This window comes from Zingiber officinale, chromosome 1B, assembly GCF_018446385.1.
Source record: "Zingiber officinale cultivar Zhangliang chromosome 1B, Zo_v1.1, whole genome shotgun sequence".
Lineage (NCBI taxonomy): Eukaryota > Viridiplantae > Streptophyta > Magnoliopsida > Zingiberales > Zingiberaceae > Zingiber > Zingiber officinale.
Genome location: NC_055986.1, coordinates 137733016 through 137746170, shown reverse-complemented (window position 1 = coordinate 137746170; position 13155 = coordinate 137733016). Strand labels below are relative to the sequence as shown.

At 39.1% G+C, this 13155-nt stretch overlaps 2 protein-coding genes across 2 annotated transcripts; both read left to right on the top strand.

The window, feature by feature from the left end:
• Positions 1-1634: 1634 nt before the first annotated feature.
• On the top strand, positions 1635-3125 carry LOC121981608 (probable sarcosine oxidase). The gene has a single exon (XM_042534213.1). It carries the CDS (start codon positions 1748-1750, stop codon positions 2987-2989), a length of 1242 nt encoding a protein of 413 aa, XP_042390147.1. The 5' UTR covers positions 1635-1747; the 3' UTR covers positions 2990-3125.
• A 5262-nt stretch (positions 3126-8387) lies between these two features.
• LOC121981600 (beta-glucuronosyltransferase GlcAT14A-like) lies at positions 8388-13155 on the top strand. Its single transcript, XM_042534201.1, has 5 exons — positions 8388-8715; positions 9439-9964; positions 11830-11905; positions 11988-12103; positions 12341-13155. The coding sequence occupies exons 2-5, from the start codon at positions 9439-9441 to the stop codon at positions 12859-12861; spliced, it is 1239 nt and encodes a 412-aa protein (XP_042390135.1). The 5' UTR covers positions 8388-8715; the 3' UTR covers positions 12862-13155.

Genomic DNA, 13155 nt, shown 5'->3' with positions numbered 1-13155 from the left:
GATAGAGCAATTAATAAGAGTTAAACAATTTAATGGCTATGTCCAATCTCAAGAAAATCTCAATTCTCTTGAACTCAAACCTTACTATAATGACCATAGCTTTTTAACTGGAGATCTAATTTAGAAGATTACAATAGCAAATGAACAATATTGCAACTTTAGCCCCTGTATTCGATCGTACCAGCAGCTTTGTGCGAACAAAATGACAAAGAGCATAAAAAATTTGTACATTAGCATTTTAGCAGCAACAACATTGGACCAGAAATATTGTCAAAAAAAAAAAACACTAATAAACCATCATTAAGCAAATACCTCACATGGAATCTTTTCACGTGAAAGTTTATTTTAACACAATAACACTCCTCTCTTGCACGTTTTTCGATCGCTAACAGGCACATGCATCTCTTAATAATATCATTACACTGATTAAAATGCGACAAAAACTGTCAATAAATATTCACGTGTGAAAATCACTCTCTACCCGAGTTCATATCGAGCAGATTCTCCATCTTAATTTAATAAGAATCTGAAATTTTTAGAATTTTAAAGATAAATTTCAATGACGATATCAAATACAAATTCAACTAAGGGCATGCGCAATGGGTATCCCCACTCTCAAACATCTCCTATTGAAATATATAAGAGATATTAAAAATCATTCGGCATCATCTTATATCCCGTATATTTGATAGATATTAGAAATTATTGGATATAATCTTATTCCAGTGATTTCTATTTTAAAAAAAAAACAGAAAAAACAAAAAAACATGTTATCGGGATGCATGGTGGCATGCCACAGGGCTCACCAACACATAGGCAACGATTACCTATTTATTTATTTTTTTAATTTAATTTTTTTATTAGTAGAATGAGAGATATTTGATAGGTGAGGTCTGAAATATATAGTTTATGAAATATTTGATTATTTGGGGTGTTATCATATGAATTTTTCTTATGTTTTGATCATCTATATTAAGGTGAGTAAATTGTCTTTTGCCATATATAATATTTGATTGTAAAATTTAAAATATTTGTAAAATAAAATAAATATCATGTGGAATTTAGGGATGTAAACGAGTCAAACCGAGCCGAACAGTTTTAGGCTCGAGCTCGGCTCGAGCTTGAATCGAATTTTTATCACAAGACTTGAGCTCAGCTCGTTTTATAATTATCAAGCTCGCGAACAGTTCGAGCTTGGCTCGTTATTAGCTCGATTATCAAAATTAACCAGCCTAACTCGTTAAACGAGCTCGTTTTAGAACTCATTTTTTGGCTCATTTTAAAGCTCGTTTTAGAGGTTTTTTTTTTTTTGCTCATTTTAGAGTTCATTTTTTGGCTCGGTTTAAAACTCATTTTTTTTTGGCTCGTGAGCCTATAAACGAACATGTCCACGAGCTCACGAGTCGAATATCCTTAAGCTCGAGCTCGGCTCGATAAAATTATCGAGCTAGACTCGATAAAATTATCGAGCTAGACTCGATAAGATAAACGAACGAACTCGAACGGACTTTTTACCGAATCGAGCTCCGAATAGCTCACGAATCGTTTGGTTCATTTACATCCCTATATGAAAAATAAGGATAAATATTTTATAAATATTTGAATTATTATTTTTATTATGGAGTTAGGGCTTAGGTCAAAATTCAACATGGAATTTTATCACCTCTACCGTCCGGTCCATAGACTTGAACAGTTGGTATCGTGAGCAGGGCTCGACAGTAGCGAGAGAGAGAGCGCTCCAGCGGCAATGGCGGCGGCAAGCGGCGACCGGTTTGACCTCGTCGTCGTCGGCGCTGGTATCATGGGGAGCTGCGCCGCTTACTACGCGGCCAAGCGCGGCCTCCGCGTGCTGCTTCTGGAGCAGTTCGACTTCCTCCACGGCCTAGGCTCCTCCCACGGAGAGTCGCGCACCATCCGCGCCACATACCCGGAGGACTACTACCCCTCTATGGTCCTCGAGGCTCGCTGTTTGTGGGAGGAGGCCCAGGCCGAGGCCGGCTACCGCGTTGTTACCTCCACCGCCCACTTCGACTTCGGCCCCGAGGACAACAAGAGTCTCCAGTCTGTGATTGACTCCGGTGGCCATCATCGAGAGGTTAACATCCGCCTTATCGACCGAGGATCTTCGTCCTCTGTCTTCTCCGGAGTGTTCGCTCTCCCGGATGGATGGATCGGCGTCGTCTCCGACATCGGCGGCGTCATCAGGCCGACCAAGGCTGTGGCGATGTTCCAAGCTCTTGCCCTAAAAAAAGGGGCGATTCTGAAGGACCGCACCCGAATAATCGCGATCGAGAAGGACGGCGAAAACAGAGAAGGTGTCCGCGTCCGCGCCGCCGGTGGCGAAATCTTTTTAGGGAGCAAATGCGTGATAACAGCAGGCGCGTGGATGAAGAAACTGGTCAAATCAGTTACCGAAATCGATCTTCCCATCCAGCCCCTGCACACCACCATCTGCTACTGGAAGATCAAAGCAGGGCACGAGGCGGAGTTCACGGCGGAGGGAGGATTCCCAACCTTTGCCAGCTACGGCGACAGCTACATATACGGAACGCCGTCGCTGGAGTTCCCAGGGCTTATCAAGATCGCGCTGCACGGCGGCCGGCCGTGCGACCCCGACCGGCGAGACTGGACGGCGAGCAGCTCCGGGGTGATGGTGGACTCCGTGGGGGAGTGGATCCGGAAGATCCTGCCAGGGAAGGTCGAGTCAGGGAATCCAGTCATAACGCAGGCATGCTTGTACTCGATGACGCCCGACGGCGACTTCGTGATCGACTTCCTCGGGGGCGAGTTCGGGAAGGACGTGGTGGTCGCCGGCGGGTTCTCCGGGCACGGGTTCAAGATGGGTCCGGTGGTGGGGAGGATCGTGGCGGAGATGGCGATCGATGGGGCGGTGGAGGGGGTGGAGATGAGGCACTTCGGGATCCGGCGGTTCGCGGAGTGCTCGATTGGGAACGCCAAGGAGTTCGAGGAGCAAGTGTCTTCTCATTGAAATTTCTCATTCTTCAAGGGTAAAATTGCAAATTTTTCTAGGTTTCCTATTGCACTTTGTTCGTAGCCGTATTATATATATAATGCAGATGCGAATTATTTTTATTATTCAAACATTTCAATGTGGAATTTCTGCATTCTGATTTGCTGCTGAAGTTTCTTGAATTATGCAAACAACTCGTGATGCTCTTTCTAACCGTTATTAGATGGGAATCACACTTTATTTTGATCATTATGAAACTATTAAAATATCTTAGTTAAACACCTTACAATATAAAAGTATGACATTTTTAGAAGTTGGTGTGATGGACTAACTCCTCGAGAGTGATCTGGGGGCAGAGCATCACAAATAGGTGTGACATGGGTTAGATCGTTGATTGTCACTCGATTACTTATTGGATCGGTAGTTGACTTGAACTTCGAAAGATCAACGCTAGGAATATCTTCGCTGATTTTGATTTTGTTTTATAACAAATTAATATTTATTATTTTCCCCTCCTGTTTCTAACTTGAACTTCGGAGTTCCAATATTAGGAACGTCTTCGTTGATTTTAATTTTATTTTATAAAGAATGAGGTTTTCATCCAGTCAACGGAACTATCACCTCCTTAGTATATATCAATAGATATTGTTGGTGACCTTTGGATAATTTTTAAAAATTATTTAAATTTAATTAAAATTATTTTTAAAAATGGAAATTACTATAAAATTATTATAATAGTCATTTGTTGACTTCTACGATAATATTATAATCATTAAATAATTATTAAAATATTATAACAATCATATAAGAAGTGATTTTATTAAATTTAAAATGTTTTAATTAACTTAGTAAATTTTTTAAAATATAAAAGTATTATATATTTTTTTTTGATAAGTTAATTTTTTTAAATAAATATTTTTAATATATTATAATAGTTAAACTGAACTACTACGGCATTATAGTCGATACTCTTAAGTTGCTATAACAGCATGAATTAAAAAAATTAGTATAAAAATATAATGAGTATTTTCTTTTTGACTTTTTTTTTTAAATGAGGCTGTCTTTTTTAATGATTCAGATAATCAATTTTACTCTTATGTCTTCTTTTGATTTAAAGAATATAAAATATGAAGGAATAATGTCTTAGTCGTGAGTCATTTTGATAGTAGCATGTTTTATAAAAATCAAACACCAACACGTCATATGGGAAAAAAAAAAAAAATCAATATGAGCCCCCACGATAATGACGTCGTGGTAGATAATCTTTTCAATTTCTTAAATATTTATAAATATTTAAATATAGAGTTTCAACTTTAATAAATTAATGGGGATGATGCTATCCTAAAATTGAGAAGTTGGTTGACTGAAGATGTGATTACTCTATTGATTAGATATGAAACTCGTTTCGCTATATGTAATAACAAGAAATGTTAGTATCGAGTTAAGGAATGGGTCTTCGGCGTTGATCCTTAATGCTCAGGTCAGTCATCAAAAAGAAAGAAGAAAACGGAACAACAACAAGCGCAGGCATGAATAGTGAATAATGCATACCTTCACCGGTGCATGAACCCCCTTCATATAGCACCTAGCGGGCGACGTGTACGCTCATCAAGGCATAGACACGTTCTTCAATTTGTCCTATGAAATGACCTATCAGGAAAGTGTCCCTTGTAGGATCGGAAAGACGCTAGAGGGGGTGAATAGCGCGCACGCGATCGTCGAAAATCGATAGCGAATTAAAATAGGTACGCAACGGAAGAATAAAAGAATAAAAGAAGAAAAGAAAATAGAGAAGCCAAGCGTTAACACAAGTTGGTTTTACCTTATTCAGAGCCTTCGACGACTACTACTCCAAGGCTCGCACTTGACGAATGCTTTCATTGGGCAATCCACTAATAGTTCGAATGGTTATAGATTGAGTACAGGAATTATATATAAAAATTACTGATAATAAAGAAAGTGAGAAAATCTTGATCGATAGTTATCGAAGGAGCGTCACAGCGTCGCAGGAGCTTTTTCGATGCACCGAGCAAGAGTGAAAGTTGTAGCACTTGTTGATTTTCAGCTTCTGGTCGAAGGCCTTTATATAGGTTCATTCCGAGCGCCTAGTGTTAGTACCACGTGGTAGTTTTGATGTGGTCAATTAAGTTAAGTTAGGTCTTGTGTATTTGATCCTTGTGTTTAAGTGTGCAGGAGCTTAGGAACACAAGAAGTCGAGCGGAAGACACAACTAGCGAGAAGAATGGCACGCGAAGGGAGCCAACGGGCTCGGTGCATCCGAGGTATGACGAGGTATTGCGGAACAGTACACCAACTGATGAGAAGGACGCATGCGGTGGTCCGAGGGACGAGGAGTTAAGGAGGATGGCTGCTCGAGGAGAAGGCCGGAAAATGAGTTCGGATGAGCCCAATTTCGGTTGGTCGAAATCGTCCAAACGAATAGAATAGCGGAAGAGCAAAACGGAGCTGCTGGAGCTGCTGGAGGCGCCTCCAATGCTGCTAGAGGGGCCCTCGTGCCTTTCTGGCATGGAAGACGCCTTCAATCACTTAAAGGTGCCTTAGACTGGGCAAAAAGTGGTCATAGGTGAGGATAAAGTCTTGTTCTTGCCTGCCTCGCTAGAGGCGCCTTCTAGCTTGCTGGAGGCACCTACCAACCCCGGATAGAATTTTTCAGGGGTTATAAAAAGACCCCTGAAGTTAGGAAATAGACATCAACTCTTGTATTCATTTCCTAGCAATTGTTTAAGCATTCAACGAGTGTAAGAGGCTTCTCAGCTTCATCGAATAAGACTTTTAGTGTTTTTCATTTGTCTTAGATTAACAACCACCTAAGTTGTAACCAAGTAAATTTCTTTGTCTCTTCTTTCATTTTGTAGTTGTTTAATTTACTTGTTATAATTATGTTGTTGCTACTCATCTAAGTTGAATGTCAGGAAAGGTTCATTTTTTTTAACAGGCAATTCACCCCTCCCTCTTGCCAGTCCATCGGGATCAATCCCTCCAAGCGCCTGGACCATGTGGCTTGGCCAATCGACGTACTCCACATCAACTTGTGGATGAATTTTACGGTTCGAGTGCCTGGACTGACTCCAAGGGCTTGGACCGACTCTGAGCGCTCGCAGCAGCCTCCAGGGCGAGCTAGTCTGAGTGCTTGGACCCTCTTTTTTAGTACTTCTTCTCCTGCAAAAAAGGGTTTGTCCTGGGCAATAAAAATAGGTTCATCCTGTAAAAGAGAGTTAGTACAACTCAGCAAATGATACTAGTAATTAGATCCTGTCTCCTTGAGACTAAGATCTAATCAAGATCTCAACTTAGGTTTCCCTAATGGAGCTAAGTTGGATCGACGCCTACAGTTCTCTCAACGGGGGAACGCGCCCTCAATGGATCTCTCCTCTAGTTGCTTACCTTCAGTTACCAACAGCAGTCACTCGACTTGCCTTTGACCCACCAGGTCTTCTCGCCAGTTGTTAGGGCCGCAGACTTAACTGGACTTCGGTAGGTTATCAGGTCCCGCGGACCCAACCAGACTTCTCGCCAAATATCGGGCCCCGCAGACCTATCTAAACTTCCCACCAGCTATCAGGTCTCGCGGACCTAGCTAGATTTCAGCTTGGTGTCAGGTCCTTCAGACCAGTCACCTCCTGCACACTTGGTAGAAAGGTTACACAAACAACACATCTAACTTTAACCTATTTGTCATACATCAAAATTAGATTATTAGTGCAACCTGCACCAACACCCTTGACACCATACCTTAACAGGGTATGCATATCCTTGACAAGACAGTAGAAGCTTCTGTCGTAAGATCCACCTGTTGACCATGCCTTGTGTCAGCGGTACTATCTCCTAGAATGATATTAAGATATACATCAGTGATCCCTCTGCTCGGCCGAGAGGGATAGCCGCTCGGCTGAGTACTCCTAAGCTCGGTTGGACTTGGCCGCTCTTCTAAGCGGTGAATCGACTCGATAGCTTGTTTCCGCTCGACCGGACTAACGCTTCGGTCGTCCTAGCGCTCCTCTGCTCCGTGACGAATGCATGATGATTTTGGCTGTACGAGCACTTCGCTTGGACCAGCCCTTTGCCAGTCGGGAGCTTTATGCCCGATCGGCTATTGCAGTAGAGCTCCCCTCGACTCCCCTTTGGTGAGCCCGTTGATTATCTAGCGTTGAACTCCTTGACTTTGACATTTACGTTGGCTGCTATCTCCGTCCTTTGACCCGTACTTAGTAAGCCCCCTTTATCATCGTATCAGGGGACATTTGATATAAGAATATTAGATTGATGGACTATAGTGGTCAGTAGGAAATTTTTTGGGGGTTGGACGATCATTCTAGCAATGACATAATTAGGATATTCAATTGTCCTTAGTTGTTGTTGATGTTCTATGACTGTGTTTTCTATGATTCGTTGCTTTTCAAGGTGTTGAATGAAATAAAAAAAAAGTCCTTTTTAAATTTGAACATAATATATAAATCTAAAATTCATTCGACTACTATATTTTTAATTCAATAAATAAATCTAAAAATTATTGGACTGCTATATTTGATCTCAATATATAAACCTAAAAGTTAATGTCCTGTTGAATTATATTGGACTGAAAATATAAAAGTTACTGGACGGTTAGATTTAAGCTCAATATATAAGTTTAAAAATTATTAGACTGTTGCGCTGCATTGGGTGGGAGTCTGGTGAAGCCCTACCCTAACTATATTATTATACCTTAGAATTAATCCGTGTAAATTGGGTATATTAATTTTTTTAAAAAAAATCCATTTATTATGAAGGCTTTGGTAGAATCTAAATTTAATATTCACCCTCGGATCCACGTTAATGATTAGTTAATTAGTAGAAAAATAAAATAGATGTTGAGAATTTCAATTAATTAAAACTTAAAATTTTATAGGGTAAAAATGAAAAAGACATCCTTAATTATTAGTAAAAAAAATTAAAAGACACCCACTATATTTCTAAAATACTTTAAAATCCTAAATATTTAACTGCTGGAGTAGTTTTAAAATAATTTTAACTAAACTAAAGTGATTTTTAATTAGATTTAAATAATGCTAACTAAGTTAAAAAGAATAATATAAATATTTATTATATATAATCCTTTTAAATAAATTGAATAAAAAAATAATTTATTTTAATATATTATATCATTTATATAACTGTTATAATAATATTTTTAATATAAAAATTACAGTGAGATATTCTTTTAATTTTTTTTTGTTAAATTGCGAGTTTTTAATTTATTTATAAAAATGTCTTCCTTTTAAATGACATTAGTTGATTTATAAAAATAATGATGCCTCTCTTGTATACTTTATATATAATGATTCTGATAATCTGATCTACCATATTAATAATTTACTATTTCTCTCTCTCTATATATATATATTTATTTATTTATTTTGTTGTTGTTGGTTCCACTGTTCTTTCCCACTGTACGGGAGGCACGACGGCGAAAGATACAGCTATGCTATCGGCCGTTTAAGTTCACCGCCTTGCTCTCTCTCTCTCTCTCTCTCTCATCTGTTTTTTTCCCTAGGTTCCTCTCATTCACAACCTTCGAGGGTTTGGCGAGCAGTAGTTCCGGCTCACGACTCCTACCACCGCTCGTGCATTTGGCGCTTGCAAGCTCTCTCTCTCGATTTCTCCAAGGTGGCGCTCTGTGGTTCGTTTCCTGCAGGGTAGAGGGGGCTTCTCGCAAAAGATCTCGCATTTTTCTTTGGGGATCTGTGGTAAGCGCCTCGAAAGTTCGATCCTTGGATCCTGTCCTGCGTCACTTGTTCTACGCTTTCTTGGTTCTGTCGTCGATCCGGACAAGAATTACTTGGCGCCTTGCGACTTTCCCTCTTGTGTTTGTGTTTTCTTCCTTCTTAAAATTTTCACGGATTTGGGATGCGCCATTTCTATTCTTGATTTGGTGAATGTTTGATCTTACTCGGTTTTTCTTCTTGCGATCTGCCAATTCTTTTGTCAGTTCCGTCTTTGAGCAAAATTCGCCCTTTTCCCCTCTAGGTGTTCCGTTATTCGAGAAGGTCGCGTCCCGCAATTTCTTTTCGGTCGTTTTTTCTTCTCTTTTTCTTTTGCAGATTTGGGACGAGGAACATTATACCTTTTGAATTGGGTAAACTATCATTTTCCTTTGGTTGTCCTGCTTGCGTATTTAACACTATTAGATATTCATTTCTGCTCGTCTCGCAAAATTAAATTTTGGTTCTTGAAGAATTCCTTCTAGTCTCCGTTCATTACTATTTAAGAAAAGAATAAGTTTGATTTACAACCGCACTAGTTGTTGCTCTCAGTGTGCCGATCCAAATTAAGGTGCCATTTCGAGATATAAGGCTAATTGAGAATTGCGCGGTTATTTACGGTTCATAAAAGTGATTATTTCATACTTGTTCGTCGGTTTCCTGCTTGTATTCACGGCGTCGTTTCTGATTCGATAAAGTGGGTTGTAGATGTTGGACCCAGGCAGTTCAATGTGGCGATTTAGGCTTCCTCGGTCTATAGGAATCCCAGTCCTCGTTGTCGCTGCAATTACCCTAGTAGTTCTTTCTCATTGGTTCATAGGAGGAGGATGGGCTGCTAACCAGAAACTTGAAGTTGCAGTTAGGCCTCTGTTGAAGGGGCCTTCAGATCCTCCAGTTTTTGCATATTGGATATCCGGTACTGGTGGTGATGCTCAGAAAATTTTGAGGCTTTTGAAGGCAGTATACCATCCGAGGAACCATTATCTCCTTCACTTAGACTCAGGCTGTGATGATCTTGAGAGGAAATACGTGGCACACTCCATTGAATCCGAGAGGCTATTCGAAGCTTTTAGAAATGTTGATATTGTTGGGAAGAGTTATCCAGTGGATCGAACTGGACCATCAGCAGTTGCTGCAACACTTCATGGAGCAGCAGTTCTGCTCAGGCTTGATGCGGATTGGGACTGGTTCATAACATTGAGTGCTGTGGACTATCCTCTTGTGACTCAGGATGGTGAGTGCTATGATTCTCTTTTAATTAATTTACTTAGTCATGGTTAGCCTTGTATTTCTGTTGTTCACTGATTTTTGTGTAATTTCATGGTATTTCCTGCATTTGGAATATTGACAAAAAAAAGCCTTGGTATTACTAAGGATGTGCCTTCACACAGAACTCACGGTGGAAACTGCATTCATATTCAAAACAATCAAGACAGTTGACCATATATTCAGCACATGAAATCAAATGTTCTTTTCAATGTTAGACAGATAAGAAGCGAGAATCATGTGCAAGAAAATCTCATTAACCTACCATTTTGAAATTCAACCAATAAAAAAAGAAGTATTGAATTACTATAGTTACAGAGAGATCATGCTACAGCCAAAACTACAGTCTCCGACTCTCCAGCAACGTTGATTACTGTACTTTTATTGCTGAAGACTCAATACTTGGCATTGCTTGAATTTCGAAATGGTATTTTCTTGCACATGATTCTTGCTTCTTATTTGCCTAACATTGAAAAGAACAATTGGTTTCATGTGCTGAATATATGGTCAACTGTCTTGATTGTTTTGAATATGAATGCAGTATCATCTTATTTTGTGGATGATAGGCAGTATATGAATATCGTCTCTTGTTTTAAATGGTAAGCACTGTGATGTGCTGATCTACAAGTATTTGAAGCTGACAACATATGTACTGCGTAGTTAGTTGTAATTGAGCCCTAAAACCAAGATGATGAAGACTTCTGCTGTGAGTTACGATCAGGTTATCTGAGGAACTATAATGGCCTGCAGTAATTCCCCCATTAGATGCTTTTGATCCAATATTGTATATCCACTGAATTAAATGTTCCCAGATTTATGTGTTCTTGCATAGTTTTTAAGGAAACATGCATCCAATGTTGTGACATGTGTCTTTATTTCCAAAACCTTTTTTATAAGGGTTATCTTGTATTAATCTTCATGAATTCATTGCTTTCTCCTTTTTCTGTCTCTTGCAGATAGACTAAAGACTAAATACCTGATTTTTAATCAGAAAATATTTCTTATATTGTGTATAGCTTATTTATGGTAAGAACATATTTAGTCGTCTATTTTGTAGAAGTGAACCAAATCAAATGAGATGAATGTGTATTTTATATATTGTGCTCTCCAAGATATTTTCCCAATCATGGGATGTTATTTTTATGATTTGTGGTTTTCCACTTGTATAAAACCGCAGTTAGACCTGCTATGTTATATGGAGCTGAATGTTGGGCTATGACTCGAGCACACGAGCAGAAGATGAGAGTTGCAGAGATGAGGATGTTAAGGTGGATGTGTGGGCATACGAAGATGGACAAAATAAGAAATGAGAGCATTAGAGAGAAAGTCGGAGTTGCATCTATTGAAGAAAAACTCCGAGAGACACGTTTAAGATAGTACGGACATGTACTTAGACGACCAATAAATGCTCCAGTTAGGCGATGTGAAACTATGATAAACATGCATATCAAACGAGGAAGAGGAAGACCAAAAAAGACTTGGTTAACAACAATAAAACAAGATAAAATTTATTTAAATATAGATGATGATATAATAGGAGATAGAGCTCAATGGCGTAAAAGGATTCATATAGCCGACCCCACCTAGTGGGAAAAGACTTGGTTGTTGTTGTTGTTGTTGTGGTTTTCCACTTGTACAAACTATATATTTGTGCTTTGAAATTTTTACTGGTTTCAGAGTCAGAATATTTTATTGTCTAGGATATAAAGCATTGATCATGGCTGCAGAAGTCCATGTTTTTGATGTTTGTTTGATCAATCTTTTGATTTCTGATCCTAGATGTTTCATATGTTGTTTCCCTGTTGTGATGCTTAAAATTTTATGTTTGTGCAGATCTTCTTCATGTTTTCACCTCTTTGCCTAGGAATTTGAACTTCATCGATCACACAAGTGATTTAGGTTGGAAAGAGTAAGCCTATGTCAACGACAGATTACAATGCATATTTTTTCAGTCGGAATATTGTCAAGTGTTTATTCTTTTTTGATGCTAGGTATGAGAGGTTTGACAAAATTATTGTTGACCCCAATCTTTTTATGGAAAACAATACACAACTTTTAATCACTTCAGGAGATCGCAAGACACCAAATTCCTTCAAGTTATTCACAGGTGCACCAATTTGCTTAATGCAAACAATCATATTGTGTTTGTTTCTTTATTTAGTTTGTCAATGATGATGATGATGTTTGATGTCTTTGATATTGAATCTAGAATTTCTTGGTATAGTTTTGCGGCGTTTTCATCAACTTCAAAAGCCAAATTGTTATCCAATATATTACAATGGTATCAGGAAGAAAAAATTTGTTTTTGCTGTTTTAGTACTTATCCTTTAGATATTGTAAACAGGTTCTCCGTGGGTGATTCTTAGCAGACCTTTTGTGGAGCACTGTGTGCATGGCTCAGACAACCTTCCTCGAAAATTGCTTATGTACTTTGCCAATGTAGCCTACTCGACAGAAGCCTACTTCCAAACTGTGATATGCAACTCTCCAGAATTCCGAAACACAACAGTCAACAATGATCTGAGGTACTTTGTTTGGGATGATCCACCGGGATTGGAGCCCCTTTTTCTCAACAAAACACACCTGAAGGACATGACGAGGAGCAGAGCAGCGTTTGCTAGGAAGTTCATGGAAGAAGATCCTGTTCTAAAGAAGGTGGATAAGAAGATGTTAAGGTACAAATCAAGACAGCGATGCTTTGGAAAAAGTGGATACAGAGCAGTGAAGAATTTGGAAGGTGATCCCTGTTTGAGCCAGGTCAATGTCAACATTGTTAGGCCCAGTATCTCAGCGATGCGGTTGAGAAGTTTGGTGACAGAGCTTATCTCCTCAGACAGGTTGTATTCAAACCAGTGCAAAATCTGATATAGTGATCTATCTATTATTTCAAAGTCCAGCAATTTTCTTATCTCACTAAACATGGATGCTCAATCATTCATTGGAACACAGTAGTTGGACAATATACAATCCCATACCTACTGTGTTTAGCAACAGCTGAGATCGTTATTGGATCTGGCTTCAATTCCAGGAAACAATTGAAGCAATAAATGATTAATTTTTTCCAGCTTTTTGTTTACTTATCACACATGTGAATTGAAGACTATGTTTTAGCTGCAACAGACCTTATGGAAGAATGAAGTTACCTTATCCTTCGCTGCA

Coding starts and splice junctions, on each gene's coding strand:
- LOC121981600 (XM_042534201.1), top strand. CDS start 9,439: ATGTTGGACCCAGGCAGTTCAATGTGGCGATTTAGGCTTCCTCGGTCT. Junction 9,965..11,829: donor TCCTCTTGTGACTCAGGATG/GTGAGTGCTATG, acceptor ATGTTTGTGCAG/ATCTTCTTCATGTTTTCACC. Junction 12,104..12,340: donor TTCCTTCAAGTTATTCACAG/GTGCACCAATTT, acceptor TATTGTAAACAG/GTTCTCCGTGGGTGATTCTT.
- LOC121981608 (XM_042534213.1), top strand. CDS start 1,748: ATGGCGGCGGCAAGCGGCGACCGGTTTGACCTCGTCGTCGTCGGCGCT.